General features: G+C 40.1%; 1 protein-coding gene across 5 annotated transcripts in view; it reads left to right on the top strand.

Annotated features, from left to right (window-relative positions):
* Positions 1–12692, top strand: part of CDKL5 (cyclin dependent kinase like 5) — a 182775-nt gene extending 170083 nt beyond the window's left edge. For 4 of the 5 annotated variants that reach the window (XM_033849397.2, XM_073799430.1, XM_033849398.2 and 1 more), the window contains 4 exons: positions 4567–4666; positions 8501–8623; positions 9783–9902; positions 12272–12692. In XM_033849397.2, coding sequence (XP_033705288.1) covers positions 4567–4666; positions 8501–8623; positions 9783–9902; positions 12272–12658 — 730 coding nt within the window. In that variant the 3' untranslated portion in view covers positions 12659–12692. The remainder of the gene's footprint in view (positions 1–4566; positions 4667–8500; positions 8624–9782; positions 9903–12271) is intronic. The other variant, XM_033849400.2, reaches the window with a different exon arrangement.
* The last annotated feature ends 8969 nt before the right edge of the window (positions 12693–21661 follow it).

The following is a 21661-nucleotide window of genomic DNA, read 5'->3' as shown; positions in this document are numbered from 1 at the left end:
GCAGTCTGTTTCTCCTTGTTAGTAGTACTTCCATTTCTTTGGAGAAGAGGATATTTGTACAGTGTCCACATTTCTTGCAATAGAAAAATCAAGCTACTATGTCATACTTTAAAGTGATAAATGGATAGTGTAGTATAATACACAGAGCTGTTATTCTGGCCATCTCAGCTGTCCAGAATCCAGTTAAGAACTGGGAGATAAGCCAAAATATTTCAGAACAACAAAAATAGGGTTAATGCAGTCAGATTGATCATCTTTACTAACGGGAAAACACCTCCATCCTCCCTGTGAGCCTGTTTATTCTTCTTTTATGCACAGTTCTAGCAGTTGGCACTGAGGTTGTCAGGCAAGAAATAATCCCAGGTAACAGTACAGTGTGCAGAGGGAGAAGGATTCTAAACAATAGCTGTAGAGAGAAGAGAGGTATTTTTGCTTTTTCTCAGGCCCCAGTGGGAAAATCATTTCTAGCTGTATGGTCTTATACATAGCAGAGATATCCATGTAGAGTATATATCTTTAAAATAGGCTGCTCTTACTTTCCATAAAAAGACAAAGTGTTTAGAAAGACTGCTGTCAAAATTGGGTTAAAAATTGACACTTAAATAGTAAACCAAATTAATTAGAAATCCCAGTCGTTGAAATAAGTGAAGAATTGCTGTCACTCGCACAATCCCAGGCTTTCTCTTCTTGTAAAGTTATGAAGACATTGGTATCCATTATTGCTTGTCCTGATAACTCGCAGAATTATTCCTGTAGAATTAGTCACTGACTTCCTACTCTCAGACATTAGCCGACCCACCCTAGTCACACTGGCAGGGCGGGAGGGTGGCAGGACAAGTGTCACAGAGTAAGCATCTCTCCTCTTCTGCGCGCCTTCATGCTGCTGCTTTTGGGGAGATTATGCTGGCGCTTCCTGGCCCTCCGTCAAACCTGTGGGTCTCTTGCCTTGAGTCTGTGAGCAGCCTGAGGTCACACTCCTTGTTTTAGTTTTTCTCTGTATCTCCAACACTTAACACAGATCCTGATGCATACACAGTACTCTGTAAGTGTTGGTTGGCTTTGATTCAGTCAGTTTTAATTCCTTCCTTTTTTTAGGTGAGTCTTTTGAATTCTCTTTCCTCTTAACCCCTTATGGAAGTAGTAGCTGTTGTGGTAGATACTGTTTGAGTCCCATGACTGTTCAGGAAGGAGACTGTTATTGTTAACTGCTCCCTCCACCCACGCACACACACACACTCCTCCCCCATCATCCTCGCTGCCCACCCCACCCCCCACTGTGCCAAGTGACTAGCTGGGTGGTCCTTCTGAAAGCTCCTGTCCCTGTGATTTATGTGATCACCCACTTGCCCTTCTCTTGTGCTGCTCCTCTTGAACCCATCTGTTGCCTGTACAGTTAGCTCAGCACACAACTGTTGACCGTACCAGGTAGAATCAATAACAGGGTCCAGAATTCACAAATGAGATTAAGTCGTGCGGCGACTCTTACCCTTTGGGTGCACTGCTGGTTATAGATGTTCAAGTCTTTTCATTCATTTGTACAGCACACAGCTTTTTAGGTGCCTGTGTTCCAGGCAGCTTCTCTCCATCCCTAAGTGTCTCTCACAGGCTTTTCCTCTTATGTTTTTCTGTTAATTCTCTGTATGTGTATGATTCAATGTAGCTTTTCCCTCTCTGTCTCCCTCTCTCTCCCCGACTGGCACTCTTTCTTTCTCTCTGACTTCCTTTTGTGTCTTTTGTGATGCATGCATACTCACACCTTACACCTAGCTTTCATCCTCTAGTCCAAGGGTAATTTATTTTCTTTTTGCTTTGGCCCCTGCAATCTTTTCCCACCTGGATCTTGGCCCTACCGCCTCTCTGCAGCTCCAGTTTGAGGATGTTTTCCTCATCATTCCCCTTTCCCCCGGGCTCTAGTTTATCCAGTTCCTCTGAAGAGACCCTGCGGGAGTCTTTGATTCATCCTCTGTGTTTTGGGGACACAAGGAACTGCAAACACCGGTCTTTTTGTCCTGCTGCTTCTTCTCTTTCAGTACCCTTCCCCCACCCCCCCCATCCTCTCACTTTCATTTTATTGGACAGACTCTTCTTCCTACCCAAATCCTGCTCCTCCTAGGACTAGTGTCTCAAGCCTTCACTTCCTCTCATGCCAATGTTAACATTCTTATAGTAACGCCCATTCCCATCCTGAGATTGTGGTCATGATGAATGTGTCCCCCTTAAAGATTTCCTGGGTTGGCAGAAAGCACTTTAACTACTGACCCTCAGCAGACCTTTGAGATTTTGTTAGACTTTAATTCTGATTAGCAAAAACTTCTACCCATTAATCTGAGTACTCTGTTGTGCTTCTAGGTTATGTGCAGACCCCATTATGGAAGGGCATAAGCTATATCATAAGCATATAATTCTTTAACTTCTGGAAGTTACAGAACATTAGGAATAGTATTGCTGGTTGGACTAGATGCTCTCTAAGGTTACTTTCAATTCTAAGAGTGGTGCTTTTGTGATTCCAGCAAACTACTTACACTGTTCTGCTGTGTTCCGTAGAACCCTCACATAACTGAATGCTGTGGCCTGGAATTTAGTTTAGGGCAGTCTGTCTTTAGGCCCCATCCAAGGGTTTCATCTCCTTAATCTCAACAGTTCTTGTCATAAGAAACTTTGACCGAATAGGCCCAGTCTGTCATTAGGATGAGAGTGCTTTTTCCAGCACTACAACACTGAGTTTAAAGAATCTTTAACTTTTCACTATTCCATTCTCACTCATTCCATCATGTCTGAAGCTTTTTAGCTTTCAAAATTTTATATGCATCATTCTGAGTCCCAGTGCTAATTATTTTATTGGTTGTGTTGTATTACAAAACTTTAACTTCAGAACTTGGAACTCTCTCAGTGAGGTTTAAAATTGCAGGTCCTAATGAGTTTCAAGAACACTTGAGCCTACAGTACATGTTTTTCCTTCTTTGGTATTCCCATTAACTTTTAGGCCAAACACTTGAGAAGAAATGACCATGGCTCCTTCAAACAGTCATGGTTTTTACTTCTTGTTTTTTGTGTGTTTGTCTCTCTCTCTCTCTCTAAATTGTTTCCCTTGTGGTCTTTGATCATGAGTTCGTGGCTTTTCAAATGAATTTTGTGTGGTTTGTAAAACCTTTTTATTATATCTGCAGTACATGTTTGTTGTTTGAAATTAAAAAGAAGTAACAACAAATCACCAATAATCCTACTACCCAGAAATGATAACTATTAAGATTTTTAAAAATTTTCTTCCTGCTTTTTAAAAAACGTGTGTATATATACACATATATGCCTTTTTTAAAAAATACAGTTGGGCTCATATTATGTAGAAAGTTTTGAATCCTGATGTTTTCACTTCATATTGTAGTTGGAATATTCCTTCATATTAGTGAAAAATCTGTGAAGATGTGATTTTTAAAAATAGCTTCATGGTGTTTTCTATCATGTGGATCTGTAATGGTTTGTTATAGATGTTTTCTGCCTTCACAGAGGTTTAATCAAGTAAAGGATGCTGGTTTGCTCATGTTTTTTTAGATGTTCTGGTAACTTTACTGTTCAGTACTCTAAAACCATAAATATGAATGAATTCTGTCACCGTTAATGTTTCTACTCTTGATTTTGGGGAATAGCTAATAGAAGGAATTCAGTCATTTGAGAAAATGGTTTTCCACAGTCATCTAGATGTTCAAATTCAAAATAGGGCCCGTGGAATGTGCCTTTTTCGAGAATGACGCCATTCCAGTTGTTTTTTAAAGACCGTAAGTTAATTTAAGTAATATAGGGCCTCTGTTAACATACAAGTAGTCACCTTCTTGGGGCTGAGGTGTCTTGTTTGCTCTCTTTTAATATCTCCTATTTGTATTAAAATACCTGGTGGTGTCAGTGGTATGAAGCTTAATGTCGTTATTTTCAGTTAGAAGCTTTTTTTTCAGAAGAGTGCTTTGTATTAAAGCATTCATCCTGTCTCCATTTTTTCATACCTTATCTATTTTTTATTTAGTTTTAATAAATATATATAAGATTTTTATAAAGGGATTTTCCAGTTTCAGGCAATTTTTACTTTTATTTGTAAGGTTTATGTAGCAGTATTGATTTTTTTTTTTTTTTAATGTTCAGTACCTTGGCAAGCCACTAATAATGAACTTGTTAAGCTGGTTTTTAAAAGGTAAATAGAAAAACGAAGATACTGAAAATGTTTCTGTTTCTCTCAGAGGGTTACAGAAAAGCCATCCTTCAAAGCGTGTGCTTTTCAGACTCTCTAATTCTGAGGTTTTCAACAGCATGAAAATGGTCCTGCGGCATAGATACAGATCATTTGTAATAATGCTCAAATTGCTCGTTCAAGTGAGCCTTTGCCAAAAGGCTAATCATTAACCATGGTTGATGAGATTCAGTTCCTTCTGTGGTTTTTAGAGGCTCTTTACCTATGTGCTTGATTCTTCATGGCTATTTGAACCTGGTGTCATGCATTTTTAGTCTTCATTATGTTTGTCATATAATGGCAGGAGAATGATTGAAAGATCAATATGATAAAAATGTCTTCCCATTTAGGAAAAGTCCTGAAAACATTAGTCATTCTGAACAACTCAAGGAAAAGGAAAAACAAGGTTTTTTCAGGTCAATGAAAAAGAAAAAGAAGAAATCTCAAACAGTAAGTAGATGGCCAGTTTCTATTTACAGTGGCATCCGTATGAGTCTGCATTAGTCTGTGGGTACTTTACACTTTGTATGTGACAAAGTGAATTATTTTCTTATTGAGACTTAACATGCATATACTGTATATGTTTCTCTCTCAAATTCTATACAACTATCCTCCTCTCACAGAGCCTTTTCTAGGTTCAACAGAATCTCCAGGAATAGAAGAAATTTAATTTGGATGAAAGAGAATGCTTTAACCCTTTCTCAATAAACATCTTATCCATGTGGGTTTATATTCATGTAAAAACTATGAAGCTGCAGGATTTATTTCTCTCTGAGGGTTAAAGATACATGAAAATTTAGGAAATGGTTTTGGTTTGTGTTTAAATCTTAAAATTCTTAACTAACCATCGTTCATTGTTCTCCGCTGGCTGGTTATCTGATTCCCATGTTGACAAGTGCATTTCTGGGCTGCCTAGTCACAGACAGGTCATAGTATTTGACATTTCAGGGCTTGCTTTAGTAGGACATGTTTATCTTGTGATTGAACTGTGAAATGGAATGAGTCTCATTTCCTGAGAGCCCTCCACCTGAACCAAGGGCTGGGTACATGGAACTGTGCAGGTCACATCACTGAACGAACCAGGCAAGGATTCTGCTGGTTAGTGACGTGAGAACACGTGGGGAAGCCAGGCCTCCAGGCCAGCAGGAACGTCTTCACCCACACAAGGCGTTCTTCCTCCTTTGCTTTATGACACGTTTGAGACTAGACAAGGTTGAGTCAGCCATTTTAAATTATTTTGTTTCTAGTTTTACTTCATACGTGATTGACTCTCGTTTATTTAAAAAGGAAAAAGGCATAATCAAAATGACCTACCCAGATGGACTTCATTGATTTCATCTCTTAAGATGAATAGATTAGACTCAGTTTTTCTGAGGTCTGTTCCGTTACGAAAAGTCTAGGATTATGACTCAATGGTGAGTAAAGATGAGATAGATGATAGTAAAAAGGAATATAATATTTGAAGTAAGGATTTAATAAAGGCCTTCCTCGATTACTCTTTACTTGCTTGTTTGTTAAATTTATGATGTCACTATAATATAAATATGAGCTCATTACAGAAAAATTGAGGAAAAAAATGATCATTTCTAATCTTACCACCCTATCACAACTAGTATTAGGATTTTGGTATATTTCCTCCTAGCTTTTTGGCCTGTGCATATGTTTATGGAAAGAAGGTGGTTTTTTAGTTTGTTTTAAATAATAGTAGTCATTCTAGTATAATTTTGTATTCTGGCTTTTTAATAGTATTTCTGTCACACATACACACAATATGTACGTTACTACACAGATTTTATTATCTTCATTTTAATGGCTGCATAATATTCCTGAAATGTTTATTTAGAAAAAAAGCAAAACCTGCCTATATGGCTAACTGAAACTCACTTAAAGTAGAAGGTCCAGTCAAGATGTCACTTAGTTGCATATTAACTACATATGTTATTTAGACCAGATGAACAAAATAGACCTGATTTGAAGTAGAGAAGTTTAAAATATGTAAAGTGCTATTAAAACTTATATCATCATCTGTGGAACATATTTATCCATCATGAACATTAAACTTAGACTACCTCCTCCTAACCACTGTTATTTTTATTTCGAGTTTGTTTTTGTTCTTAACCTCAGGCCCATAGCCATTGTGGGGTGATTAAGTGGAAGAAAATAGCAAGGACACAGGAATTGAAGGTGTTTTTGTGTGTAGATTTAGCTTTTGATATCTGCCTTAGACCCACGTTAAACCTGCGGCTCACCATGGCATGAGTCAAGTATGTACATGTTGACTGACTATTATTCAAGATCTGGTTCAAATTTTAGATGTTTAAATAGTGTAGAGTAGGGTAAATAGGAAATTTACTATTCTCTAACATACTCTCCACTTGAACTTACTTTTTTTAGGGTTTCATACTTTTCTTTTTTGATATGTAAAGCAACTGCAAAATATCTCTGCACAGGTCACAATGACTTAAGCCTTCCAAACCAAAAGTTGTTTATACCCTCTGCATTTTTTTTAATTAAAAGAGGAAAAAAAATGTTTAAAGGACTTTGATATCTAGAGTAAGATTTCCAAAAAGCACTCAGCATAGTACTTCCTGGCAGACCTCAGGCTCCCAGGCTTGACATTGTGTTAACTCTGCCTCCTTCACATGAGCATTGGAACAGAATTAAATTTAACTTTTCTTCACTCTCTAGAACTCAGCAAAAGGAAACTAGGTAAATGAACTTTGAAAGATTTAAAGCATTGTGGCCTTTGCATAAGATTCAACAAAATGGTAATCTGATACCCAGTGCACAGAGAGTAGCCTCTGTGGGTCCTAAATCTAGTTTAACCCCTTTACTTTGCTAACTGCCCAGGCAAGTTGTGACCTGCCCAAAGTTGCACAATCAGTTGGGAGAACGGGAGGTGGGTTCTCCTGAATAGTAGGCCTAGCTCAGTCCCTGCCAGGGGCCCAGCGGTACAGAGCGCCGCCGGCTACTTGTCTTTTTTTTTTTTAATTGAAGTATAATTGATTTACAATATTATATTTGTTTCAGGTGTACAGCATAACGATTCAGTTATTTTTGCAGTTTACACTCAAAAGTTATTATAAGATAATGGCTAGAATTCCCTGTGCTATACATTATATCCTTGTTGCTTCTCTATTTTATTTTATTTATTATTTTTTTTATTGGAGTATAGTTGATTTACAATGTTGTGTCACTTTTTGCTGTACAGCAAAGTGAATCAGTTATACATATACGTGTCTGAGGGCTTTCTTGTGGCCTCCTTAGACATGCAAGTTAAACTCTTCCTGGATCCCTGTCTTGGGAGCAGGAAACCTTATGGGCTATTTTACTCGAATGTCTTCATACACACCAATAAAAGATGATCTGAACACCTTCATATACATTCTGGTTCTCTGACAATTGAAATATCCAAAACAGGGAAAAGTCGTGCCAGAAAATCATTCTGTATTGTAAAGATGCCTGCTTTGACTCAAGCAAATCTGGAAGCCTCCTTGGGAAATCTGGCTTCAGTTCCACATTCAGACAGTTACATAAGCCCTCAGAGCATATGGTGACTTTGCCAACTTGGTAATTTTACCCTAGTTAGTATCTCAACTGGTAATCATGCTTCAGTTTAAGGATTGAACTTTCTGTTTCTTCACTTTTGTGGCGTATTCTGAATTGTGCCAGCTATTTTCCATGGGGTGAATACTTCTCACAGTGTAGAACCAGGCTTCTTCCTCAACGGTAGAATCCTGCAATATTGATATATTCCTCTTCCAAGTGATGTTTTCTGGTTCAAGAGTTGACCACGTTCAGAAAGGTTTGCGGTGTCTTTTTCTTTTTTCCTAATAGACCGGCAGATTACATGGTAGATTATTTAGTTGCTTAAGACCTCTGGCAATTAGGAAAAGATTGAAGCTCATCAGTAGCCCTTTAAACATAATTCTTTGTAGCAGTCCTATTTCTGATAATAAATAAATAAATCCTTAAATGTTTTGTAAGCTTAATGTGAATATATGTGTGTAGGTCTCTAGAGACATTCCTGCTATAGGTATTGAGCCTGTCCAAATGTTCTTTATATACACAGAAGTTTCTACATGTCTTGAATTTACATTATTGGCATCTTCATGTCCAGGTGAGAAATGAAACAGAACCTCTCAAGATGCACACACAGCACAGAGATTCTTTCAGTGACTGTAAATATTTAACAATTTGAGAGCATCCAAGGGCTAGGAGTTTCGATAAGAACACCTTCTTTTTTTTCCTTGGCAATTAGTTTATTTGTATCTTATATTGCAGACAGATTCCACCAACGGGGAGAATCCAAGCATCAAGAAATCCCTCTTTCCTCTTTTTAATTCAAAGAATCATTTAAAGCATAGTTCTTCTTTGAAAAAGCTTCCTGTAGTCACTCCACCCATGGTACCCATTTTTACGTATGGTAGCCCTGAAAACTGCTCCAGTAAACTTGTTTTACTGATGACAACAGCATGTCTTTTATTTTCATGGGGTCATATTCTCTTTGTGCTAGTTAAGTACCTGAGCCAGTTCCATAAATTCACTGAGATACAAATTCTTCGACACTCTGGATTTCCTGAATCAGTTAAGGAGGTTGAAGCATAAAAGGCTATTAAACAAACAAACTAGTGAAAGGCTAGTTTGGGTTGTCTGATTAGCCAGTTGTTGGCAGACAGTATTCATAAAATCCCTTATTTCCTGTAAAGAATTTGATTAACATTTACAATTAACAAATGTCTTTTGGTTTGGCTCACAAAGTTTGTTAACACTTGGTTGGCAGTTTGTCTCTTTGAAACCAAGTGAAATTGACCAAATTGGGTGAGCTTGCAGGCTCCATGAAAAAACAGCTTCTGTTAGTTGGTGATTTGCTCTTTCCTTGCCTGGCTCTAGCTTTTGCTGGTCACTTAGTTGAAGGCCAGGGCTTTTGCACTCTCCTCTGTCCACCAGAATCGGCGAGTGGACCAATTGCATTCGTCTGGAATTTGTGGCACAAATTTCTAGCACTTACATAGTGCATAATGCTAGACCCAGATTTACTGGGTAGTGTCTTGGGAATATGATTCAAACCACACTTTCTCACTTTGCTATCCTTAAAAGCCTGCTAGACTTCTTTGGCACCACCAAACACAGCGTATGGATCATTTTCCCAGCAGGAACAAATTTTTGTTTTATTGAACTGGTTCATAACCTAACTGCAATATGGAATGAGGATACGGCAGCAATTCCTGGTACAGCTCAATTTAACTGCTCTCTCTTACAGCGACTAAAACTAACAGCATGGGAATGCTTTAAGGGTTGAGGTTTAACAAAGCTGCATGACATCTGCCAATTTTTCCTAATGCAGGGAAAATTATTAAGAGGGCAGCAGACTTTAACTAGCATCACTTGCATTGTGAACATTGGGAGAGTTGTGATTTCTTTTTTTATTGAGTCTTCTTTGGAGGGGAGGGGGGTGAGTTTTGGTTTGGTTTGATTTGCTTTCGTTCTCCTCTTGCGTGTGGTTGCATATCCTATTTAGGCTTACTGGTGTGATTATTGAATCCTTGTCCATATTCTGCTCTAGGTGCCCAATTCTGACGGCCCTGATCTTCTGACATTACAGAAAGCCATTCACTCTGCTAGCACCCCAAGCAGCAGACCAAAGGAGTGGCGTCCTGAGAAGATCTCTGATCTACAGACCCAAGTGAGTGGTGCCTGCATCACTCCTAGACTCTCAGACTCTGCAGTGACCGGTCTCTCCTGAAGAGAGGACAGGGTTGAGAAATTTAGCCTCTCAATGTTACAGCAAGGCTGAGAGTCTGCCCAGAATATACCCTCAGAAATAGCCAGATGCATCTTGGTAGTCCGGATGAATGGAGGAAAAAAGCGAGGTTCTATTAGTCTTCACCTGCGGGTAGGGGGAGGACAATTAAGGGGAATGAATAAGATACGGTTCCAGTCCACAAAAACTCTGCAGCCTAGGAGAGAGAGAAAATTCACAAATGACCATAATTCGTGGTAAAAGTGAAGCGTACCGTAAAATGTAGGGGAGGGTAAGAGAAGGTAGTGCGAAGATTAAGCGTTCGTTAAAGGTGGTAGCCTACAAACTGCGCCTTGAAAGACAGATACAGTAAGCTTTCTGAAAGACTGTTTAAGCTTCTGAAATCCGTACTAGTTTTGATAGAAAACTGGCAAACATTCGCATTAGGAACTGCATATTAGAAAGTATGTATAGTCACATTTCTCTGCCATAATGGGGGAATAAGCAGAATCCGAATCCATAAATTTTTCAGGTAACTGAGGTCTTATCTCCTTGAAGCAACCTGTTTTGATGGAAATTTTTAAATATTGTATCTTTTCAGCATCCCATAATGAGCATAGTAACATAATCTAACTTGTTTTTGATTATATTCAATATTTTATAAATCTCTTAGTCCTCTGTACTGAAATTTCTCACAACCCTCATGAGCTTTTGAGGCTGTAGGGTTACTTGTGCCTATAAATGACCATGGATTTCTGTGATTCGGAGGAGTAGGTTCTATTTTATAGGTTTATTGTTTACTCTCTTTAACTATAAGCTGTTACTTAGAGCTGCTGAGAAGAGCTCCCTAAATTTCAACTGTATTTGCCCAGCCATTTATATTTTCTGCTTCTAACATAATATTGGCTGGAGGGACGAAGACAGTGTAGAGAACCAGATATCCCAGTTATTGGACGTGTACCCGAACTAAAAGCACAAGGCTGTGAGTGAGAGGGCCTGATGTTCTATTCCTCATTTATTAAAAAAAAAAAGAGAGAGAGAGAAAGAGAGAGAGAGAGAGAGAGAAAGTACAGAGTTTTAGAACCTTCTTTTAGAGCCACTTCTTTTGCCGAGAAGCTCTTTTCAGGTAACTTTATATCTCCATCTGAACTATTGTGATTGTTCAATAGTTACATGTGGTCAGGGCTGTAAAAATCACCAGAAATGACCATGGAGGATGCTTCCCCAGGAGCGATTTCTACTCGAGTCAGTGCTCAAGCAGTAGCCCCTGGATTTCAATGCCCTGTGCCTCCGACTCTTTAGTATTTCTTGAGATTATCAACATTTTACTTTGCTGAGCCCTTAAAAGCCTTGAGGCCCTTGAGGATTGGCAGCCGGAGGTGCCTCAGGCTGGGGCTTCGGCCCACGTGCCGGGGTCCGAGGTGAGGGCCTTGAATGTCAGGGTGCTTTCCCATGCCTCTTCTGACGGTGACCCCATCAAGCCTGATAAAGAGGAAAGGGGTGTGAGTCAGCTTTGGCCAGTGAGGAGCCTGTGGGGCAGATGGCTTCTGGGACCCTCCCTCCTGTTTTGAAGTCCCCCCCACAGTGCAGCACCCCATGAGGCGAAGGCTCCCTATGAGTGAATTGTGTTTTAGAGTCTCTAGGGCTTTTGCTTATTTCTGTGTGCTTTGCATTTTTAGTGCCCAAACTTTACCTCCCCCTCAAAACAGTAAAACACCAAAAAAATGATAAAGTGCAGAAAGGGAACACTGGGATTTTGCAATGCCAAGGGAAGGGGAAAATCAGGGAGATAAGAACAGAAGGGGGTACACAATTTTTAGCCGAGTATGTTGCTACCTATTGAAACATTACATTTTTTCAGTTACTTTTGCCGCTAGACATGGTGGAGTGGCTGAATTTTAGCAGGTGAAATCTAAGTGGCAGCTTTATGCAGAGTTGTTGGGAAGGAAGTCTTCTCGAAAGGGAGAAGCACATCCCTTCTTTTGCTTCTTTCTGATGGTTGGCGCATGAGACCTCCCCCCTCCCCCCCATAAAGATGGGATGCAGCCAGATAGAAGGTGCCTAAGCCTTTGATCAGTCACCATACCAGCTCTAGATTTCTTCTACGTTTCTAGGCTTTTTCATTAAAGAAAAATAACTCCAATCTTGCCTGAAAAAGAACAAAAGAACAGATAAGGCTGGACTGGCCCGTCCTCCCCCACACCCGCCCTCCCTGGCTCCACACGGTCATCTCAGGTCTGTGCTCCTTTTCCTCCCAGCTTTCAAGTCTACTCTAAATTAAATCCTACATGCACCCTCATCTTTTCTTTCAGAGCCAGCCATTAAAATCACTGCGCAAGCTGTTACATCTCTCTTCAGCCTCAAATCACCCGGCTTCCTCAGACCCCCGCTTCCAGCCCTTAACAACTCAACAAGCCAAAAATTCCTTCTCAGAAATTCGGATTCACCCACTGAGCCAGGCCTCTGGTGGGAGCAGTAACATCCGGCAGGAGCCAACACCAAAGGGCAGGCCGGCCCTCCAGCTGCCAGGTCAGATGGACCCTGGTTGGCACGTGTCGTCTGTGACCCGGAGTGCCACAGAGGGGCCTTCCTACTCTGAACAGCTGGGTGCCAAGAGTGGGCCAAACGGGCACCCTTATAACAGAACAAATAGGTCCCGAATGCCAAATCTGAATGATTTAAAAGAGACAGCCTTGTAATGTGTGCTGGAGTGGGGGTGGGGGGGAAAGGGACAATCCGGTTAGGAGGGGAGGGGCGGGGTGGGGTGGGTGGAGAATGGGCGGGGCCGGGGTGGTAAGCCAGTATTTTCAGCTTTATCAAGGTGTGTGCAATATTGTATGTGTGGAGCCAGCTGGCTCCTCACGGCCACAAATGCTAGTCAGGGATCTTAGAGCCACAGGAGTTCCTTAGGGATCACCAGTCCCCACGAGTCTTGTGTGAGAGTGGATAGTGTGCAGCTGAGGAAGAAGACACTTTTGCCAGGTTCTCCCCCTTAGGTTCCAGCTCTAGTGCAATCGCCGTTGAACTTGGGAAAGCCAGGATGTGTTTTGGCACTGCAAGGGATAGAAAAATATGTGTTGACCGATGTCCTTACCACAGATTTTTTTCCGCCTAGACTAAATGTGGGGTTTATTGTAATCCAAGAGTATCCCTTTGAAGGGTTAGCAGATGAACTAACTGTATGTCTTAAATTGTTTTCTAAACTTCCATATTTGATAGGGTTTGTAACATTTATTTATAATTAATTAATATTGTACTGTTATAATCATACCTTTTCTGTTAAACGTAAAGTTATTTTGAGCTGTTTGGAACATTGTGAAGCAGTGGGACAGCTACAGTAGTTTCTATAAAAACTAAACAGTAACGTTTATATATTGCATCAGGAGTATTTTATTCTATATATAAATATATATATGGTAAATATCTGTCTGTTTTATAAATATAATCATTTAAAGAAAGTATCGTTATGACACTATCTGCCATATTTTTATACATTTGTGATATGAAGTGAGTATTATACTTCTAATCAAGGGAGTTGAATTGTGGCTGCTCGTGACTGTAACCGTAGGAACCTTGCTAAACTTTCAGGCGACAGCGGCAGCTTGTAGACACGATCCTTGGTAGCAGACGAGATGCAGCATCTCCTTCTGAACCCACAGGGAAAGAAAGTTGGCTAGGCCAGTGAGAACTCCAGCAGGCCTGTTCCGTCCTCACACAGTTGGCTCCTCTTCGTGTCCAGGGACGTTCCTTGCACCTGAGGGGAGAACAGATCCAGGGTTACTCATGGGGTCTTTGTAGAGAGAATGTGCTCTTCTACTTAGCATTAGCGTAGGGCATAGACCAAAGATTTGCCAGTGAACATTCCTAGTTGCGAGGTTGTAAAAGGTATCTGCAGATCTTGCAAACCAGCTCTATGCTCCTGAATCCTGTGCACTGTACTGGAGACTCTTGGCTGGTAGCGTGTGAGATACATGTGTGGCATTTCTATTTCTAAATGCTTCTTTTGTTATCGCTCTTTCCAATATATTTAAAAGGCTCCTGAGGCAATTCCAGATGTAGAGAAAATTGCTGTACTCATCTTCCTGAGACGGTCCATTTGTAACAAGTTTATCATGCACATCAATAAACACACATACGCACACACACGTGGCCAGAACAGGACTTACCTTTCCCTCATTTGATCTCCTTCAACTCCCAGGTTATTCCCAAGTATCATCAAGGCCTTTGGCCAACAAGGGTCATAGCCCCGCGTTTCTGGGCCATCCTTGACAGAAATCACCTCAATACCATCATCCGTCAAGAGTATTAGATTTTCGGAAGTAGTCTCTTAGCAATAATATTTTTAAAGGTCCCCTCCCACCCCTCAAAGAGGTAGCTTCTCGGTATTTATTACTTGTCCCAGGACTGTGAGAGTATCAGCCCCTGAATCAAGTTGGCTATAATTGAAATCTGCTGAGTTACTGTTCCCCTCCCCCAACATTTTAAGACTCATAGCTCTGATGATTATGAAGATTATAAAGAAAAAGGTCTTAGTTTCTTTGAAGCTTAAATTGTGTGCATATTGCATTTTTATATAACTACTATAATGATGTGTATTGATTATATATAGAGGTCATTTTAAGGTGCTTTTAATTTAATTTTAATAAGTGTAATAGGCACTAAAATAAAACTCAACTAGGTACTATCATTGAAACAATTTGATTCAAACCAATAGTTTGCATGCTCTTCGGTTCTTTTTATATCTTACTGCTTTCACCAGTTCAGTGCTGTCTGAGTAGCTCTGAATTCTGGCTTTTTCCAGGCAGCTGCCCAGTTATATAGTGATGTGGACCCTTAGCAGTTTTTGCCTGGATACTAATGACTCTAAAAGGGTGTGTAACTCTTCTTTTTTAAACTCAACCTGTACCTTGTATTCCCCCTTGCAAACCAGAAACTCCATTTTTTTCCTCTGGAAAGACTTCTCACTGTGCTGTGCGCTTAGGAACTGCGCAGTCACATTGCCATGCTGTGGCATTTGAGGCTCGTCGTCACCTAGGGGCTGGTTTCCCATGTTTTCATCCTTGCTAACATTGGGATCTTAGATATTTGCAGAACATTTATATTCGTGATGGTTCTTCAAAGAAGGGCTAGAATAATTGCCTTCTACCTAGAGCAAAGTAAACCTAACTGATGAAGAGTCAATACATACTTTTCGTACATTCCCAGATTTGAGCCAGAAAATATCTGCAATGTTTTCAACTAGTGTTTTTGACGTAGCTCTTTTATCCTCTTCTCAGCTTTTGTCCATTCTGACTTTCATTGACCTCAGTAAGCTGTAAATGATCTACAATTCGCATTTCTAGCATGCATATTTCTCTTCCTGGTCACATGGTAAAGTTTTCTCTCAAATCTAATGGGCCCTCTTTTAGCTCTGAACTTATTTTCCTCTGGTTGATGAATTATTGGCCTCACAAAGATTGCCATCTGTGATAAGATTAAGGACTTGACTTAAGGTCACAAAAGTCTGCATTTTCTTTAGGAAGGGAAGTTTATGACATCCATGTTCTATCATCTGCCCTAACTTCCTAAAGGATAAAAAGGTTGAATGAAGGCTTATGAATTGCTTTGTTTATGGAAGTATCGCTGATCTTGTGAAAAGAAACTCTGCTTTACTGTTTTTCTACTTTTGCTTTACCGCCGTCCTCATTATTCTTCTCAGAAGTTCTGAATGAACTTTTACTAAACCTTGTTTGGTTTCAGTCAGAGGTTTAGCCTCTCTAGAGCCCAAGACAAAAAGTGCTCCATGCTGAGGAGCTCAAGTGAGTTATCTACAGCAGGATTCTCGACCAGGGCCAATTTTGCCTCCTGGGGACATTTGGCAATGGCAGGAGACATGTTTGGTTGTCACAACTGGGGGTGGTGGTGTGCTACTGGGATCTAGTAGGTAGAGGCCAGTGTTGCTGCTAAACATCTTGCATGCCCAGGACCACCCCCACCAGACAAAGAATCATTCAGCCCCAAATGTCAGTAGTGCCGAGGCTGAGAAACCCTGCTCTACCATATTCCAAGCCCACCTGTCTGCAGAGCTTGGCCCCGCGCTAGTTCTCTGCAGGCTTCAAAACTGCAGGTACGAATTCTTTAGCGTTGCATTCTCTTAAAGAGTCTTCTACCACCTTTCTTGAATCCCTGGAATCCTACTGTCTGTTTTCATTATCTTGGACCTGCTAAAAGGTACATCCTTTGGGAGGGGACCAGAGTCACTTTATAGGTGTTTGAGAACTTAAATTCTAGGTCAGCATCCTTAGAAAATCTTTCATAGAGCCATGAAGCTTATATTTAGAAGCAAGCAGCAGCCTGGCAGATTGGCATGATTTTTACCAACTGCTCAAAGGCATCCGTGGCTTTTAGCTGTCTCTCCCAAAAGAAAATGTGTTTGTTTTTAATTTAAGTCATTTAATAACTCTTTACAAATATTGGCGTATGACCGATTAGAAGCAAAAAACTCTTAATTGGTGGTCATGATGTGGCTGTTATAGGAGTATTTGTGCCGTGTGCTTTGGTTAAATCTGTTTTAAAATGTACTTTAAGATTCACCATTTGCAGTTGTACTTTAATTCTAAGCTCAGAGCCATGCTGGGTAGTTTCCAGTCGCATCATGTATTATAAAGTATGCTGTGGTTGTAGAGTTAGACAGTTTAGCATATTTCTAACCTGAAAATTAGTGGGCTTTGCTACGAAATGCTACCCCATTTTTCCTTCCCAGCACCTCTTAGTTAACATCATAGTACCCTCACTCCTTAAACTAGTTTTTAGAGTAAATAAGGAAAAAAGCCATTTATTTTCTTCTAGCTAAGTATTGAGAATGACTCATAAGTGTACAACTGTTTTTTAAGGCCAAGAGGATTACTTTTCAAGTATGTAGAAGGCTCTGTCCATTTCTGTTCACCTAGGTCCTGGTGGGGACTCAACCTTTAGCAAGGGCAATGGCTCATTGCGACTTATTCCTAGAGCTTAGCTGGGACTCAGAAATCTGCATAATCTCTCCTGGTCAGAACATATTTTCTGGAGAGCAGTGCTTTTATATCTAGAAGTTTGTTAGCTCCTGCATTATAGTCAGATATTGAGCTCCGTGCGAGCACTAAGATCCACAGACTCATACTTTTGTGAACTGGGAATGTGGTATGATACACTGAACCAAGTCAGAAAATATTGAAATATTTCCTTGCCTCCTTCAATTCATCACTAATAAAGTGTGTAGGCAGAGAAAACTTATTTGCAGTTAAAAAAAATGGTTTCTTTAAAAGGGGCTGCAGAAACAACAGTACAAATGTCATAAGTGTCCTGTTGCTAATCCGCAGGGCCAGGATCTCACAAGAAGGCTCTCTTAGAGACTTAAAGGGCCAACTTGCAAAATAAAAACTTGTAAGTGGCTCTGATTTCTTCCTTCTGCATCTTGACCAGCTGAGATATAGAATATAATAACTTGAGGTCTGATTCAGCTGGGTAAAAAATTCTGTATTAGAAACCATGAGTAAATGCAAGAAAGTGAATCTGTGACAGGATGAGTCCCTTGTCTTTCTGTATACACACAATGTGGTAGAAGTACAGTGGCTAGGAAACTATGGGCCTGCTGCCCTATTCTATTCTATTTCTTCTTTTTTAATCGAATGTACTATAAAATGTCATAGACTTTTGTGCCAAGTCAGTTACTATGTGAATATTCATTTCCCATAGTGCTTTGTTAATACATCAGTGTTAGGCCTGGTCCTGACTCCACCTTTCTCCACTCCAGGCACTGACCCACCTTTCTGTGTATCTCCTATAGGCTATTAAATATGATCACAACCTGCCTTGTACTTCCATTCATTAACTGTTTACTCCCAAGTTTGAGGGAAGTTTGTCTTTTGTTTTGCCAGAAAAAAATTTGTAATAGTCTACACGTTGGATTTCTAGGGCCAGAGAACTGTGGCAGTGAAACTGGTATCTCTTCTAAGGCCCTTCATTACCCAAAAGGTTAAGCTCTCTGAACCCCATTTGATCCTTGGGTTGTATTTTGATCTTCCTTTGGAATCTTAAAAATCGGTCTCATGTTGTATGCAGATTAGAAGTTGCCTTGTTCACTACTCTTCCAGCGCATAGTATCAGGGAGAAAGAGGCCTTATCTGTTCCTCCATCCCCTCCGTTTTGACAGACTGCAAAGAATTCCTCAGGACTTCCTTTGGTTTGGGATTTTACTTTCCCAAAAGCCTGATCTGATTCATTTCAGGCATAGACAAGCTTGTCCTAGTGCTCTGCTTCAGGGCTAATCAGACAAAACCCAGGAATAGAAAAGGTAGATGCCTTGACTTTTGTCCCTGTTGGGGGATTAAAGTGTTTATCGCCAGAGTTGTCAAAAGCTCCAGTTACAACGCATTCAGTTTCAAGGGAAAAAAAAATGATGCTTTTCCTTCTGGAGAACTTTTAAGTTCTCCACAGCAGCTTAGATTTTCCAAAATGGAAAGTAAAGCTTGTATAAAATCTGTTTTCACTAGAGATATACAGTCGATTATAGTCACCTCAGTCCATTTCCCTCTCCTTGTTTCCTCCTTGGTCACTGATTGAGTCAGGCTGGAGGGGTAATGCTGTGATTGTAAGAAGTAAATTCTCACGTGAACGTGGACTGATTAACAGAAACAAACCAAACAAAATAGTTGCCCCTAATTCCTATCTCCAAGAATTGCTTTGTGCCATTTTGAATTCAGGTAGTTATTCTGTATATATTTAGAAGACTATTCTGAGCTTCTTCAATCTCTAGGAAGTTTGAAGGGGGTATCTGGGAAGACACAGAGCAGGGAGACTTTGAGAACCCTGCTTGTGCCTGAAAACAAAAATAGGGATAAGCCAGAATGATGTAACATCTAAGTTTGTGGTAGATGAAGAATCAGTTGAAATTCTTAATTGCACAGACTTTATAATCCATAATATAAAGTGTAATTCCATACTTTGTACTGTGGCAAGGGTGTGACGTGGTGTTAACCTTTTTAATTTTTGAATCCAAGCTGAATTTAAAGTGTTGAATATTTAAATTCCTCACAAGCTAATTATGAACCATTTGTAAGGTGTTTATATAACTCTTTGTATCATGTATTGGTACATCTTATCAAGTTTTTTCTGGCATGTATTCCATTCTAAACTTCTGTAAAATTTCTATTGTTGCTGTAAATATTATACAAATATCTATTCCGTGGTAACCTTAATTATCAGCATGAAATGGTTAATTTTTACTGAGCACAATGTATTTTTGAATGGATCTTCCCAAATGTCTTTAATAAAATGCAGATTTTGCACTGACTGATGTGATTGCCAGGCCTTCCCCATCTTGAGCACTGTGGTCCCTCTTGTTTGAACAACAAGCAGCTCCGTGGTAGTTCCTTCTTTGTAAAGAACTCGTTTGAATTCAGATGAGGGATAATGGGCCTTTGAATTTGGAATCAGTTTAAGGGACAGAAATTATTGTAAGGCAGGGCAAATCCTGTTATTTACCGATGTTGATAATTTTTTTTTTTTTTTGTATTTATAAAGCTTTTTTCCCCTTCTGGCATTTTGAAAACTTTGGCTTCTTTTACACTTGAGTGTTGCCTCATTTGCACGTTGCCAGACACTCACTTGGTGGTTTGGGGAAGATGGGAAGAGATGTCAACCTCCTGCTTAGTGCCATGGAGGAAGCAAAGATGGACAGCTTAATAAGGATTTCTTCATGTTTTAGAGCAAGGGGTTGGCAAACTCTTTCTGTAAAGGGCCAGATAGTAAATAGTTGAGGCTCCAGGAGCCATTGGATCTCTGACTACTCAACCCTACTCACCATGCAACTCTGCCATTGTAGTGCAAAAGCAGTATAGATGATATGTAAATGAATGGGTGTGACTGCGTTCCAATAAAACTTTATTTACAAAAACAGGCAGGGAACCAGATTTGCCAGCCTGTTTCAGGCCCTCACTTTTGTTTTTAAGGATAAGAAGACCAACTAAGTAAATGGGGTGGCCAGGGGAGAGCTTAAATTCTGTGATAACATGTATAAATATTCTCCAACTTTCTTTATCTTTCTAAACAAAGGATAGGAGCTAAAACCCTGTGTCACCAAAATCTTCACTCCAAGTTTCTCAAGTGTCATAGAAACTTGTGGCCTGTGATTTCAACTATACTGTTTATCAAGACTGAATCAAAGTAACTGGGGCTTGTCATTTTTTTATGTTCATAGCACTTACTATGGCTGGGCACATTGCCAAGTATTTTACTTTTATTTTTTTTTTTTTATTTTATTTATTTTTTTTTTTTTGCGGTACGCGGGCCCCTCACTGTTGTGGCCTCTCCCGTTGTGGAGCAGAGGCTCCGGACGCGCAGGCTCAGCAGCCATGGCTCACGGGCCCAGCCGCTCCGCGGCATGTGGGATCTTCCCAGACCGGGTCATGAACCCGTGTCCCCTGCATCGGCAGGTGGACTCTCAACCACTGCGCCACCAGGGAAGCCCTACTTTTATTATTACATTTATTTTTTGGAAGACCGCAGAGTGGGTAGTATCCCCATTTTGTAGATGAGGAAACTGAGGTTTATGGACTTTATGTTAACCTGCCCAAGGTCACCCAGCTAGGATTTGAATCCAAGTATGTTCACTGGAAAGCCCATACCCTTTTAACACTACTATACAGTGTGATCACTATGTCTCCATGTATAGAAACTGACATGGGTTCATGACATGGGGTGATTCATGTACCACCCTTCTTCCCATCTCCCATCAAGTGGTAATTGAACTGATTTGAGAATAGAACATTTCATTGAAACAAGTCACTAGAGGTCCAGAGACTAGTGAAATGGCTGAAAGCACAGGATCTGGGATCGGATTACCGGAGTGCAATCCTAGCTCCATCACCTACATCTTGTGTGGCTTTATGCAAGTTACTTAACTTTTCTATGCCTCGGTTTCCTTATCTTTAAATGGAAAAAATAATAGTGCCTACTTCATAGGGTTGTTGTGAGGATTTAATGAGATGATAACCTGCAAAGCATTTGATAGATTCTCAGTAAATATTAGCTGCTACAGTATTTTTGCTATTATTTGTGCCCCAGTTGACAGCCCTATGAAGTTAAAAAGGAATGTCACTGAATCTTGACTACCACTTATACAGAGCTCATTAAGCACTTTAGGTGCATTTATCTTATTTGATCTTCACATCAGCCCTGTAAAGTTCTCACGATTAAGAACCACCCAGCTTAGAGCTACTCTTGGGATCACAGGGGAAGCAATAGCCCTTACAGGTGTGCATTTGTCAGCAAGCCTCAGCAACCATGCTCCAGGCAGACAAAAAGATGGGCTTCTGTCAGTGTCTGTTCAAAGGCTCAATTCAGGGGTGCAATCTTCTGGGTTCTGAGACTGGAATCATAGCAGTACCTTTATTTTGAAATACCTTTACCTCATCTAAGTAACCTCCTCCCACCCTGAATACCAAAATCAGCTCAGACTTTTTCTTAACCTTGCCTACACTTAGTGTTACTTCTTTGTTCATAGGATTTCATCTAGTTGTTTAAAAATCTCCTGCAATATGTTACGTGTATTTTACCACAATTAAAAAAAAAATGTCCTGCAAGTATAGGCCACACTCTAGAATTTCTGAAAATATTCTTCAACCAAAAGTTTCCCCCACAAAAGAAATAGTACTGCAAACATAGTTCATGTGTTTAATGGCAAG

This window comes from Tursiops truncatus, chromosome X (assembly GCF_011762595.2).
Source record: "Tursiops truncatus isolate mTurTru1 chromosome X, mTurTru1.mat.Y, whole genome shotgun sequence".
Lineage (NCBI taxonomy): Eukaryota > Metazoa > Chordata > Mammalia > Artiodactyla > Delphinidae > Tursiops > Tursiops truncatus.
This window is presented reverse-complemented; position numbering and strand designations above follow the sequence as displayed.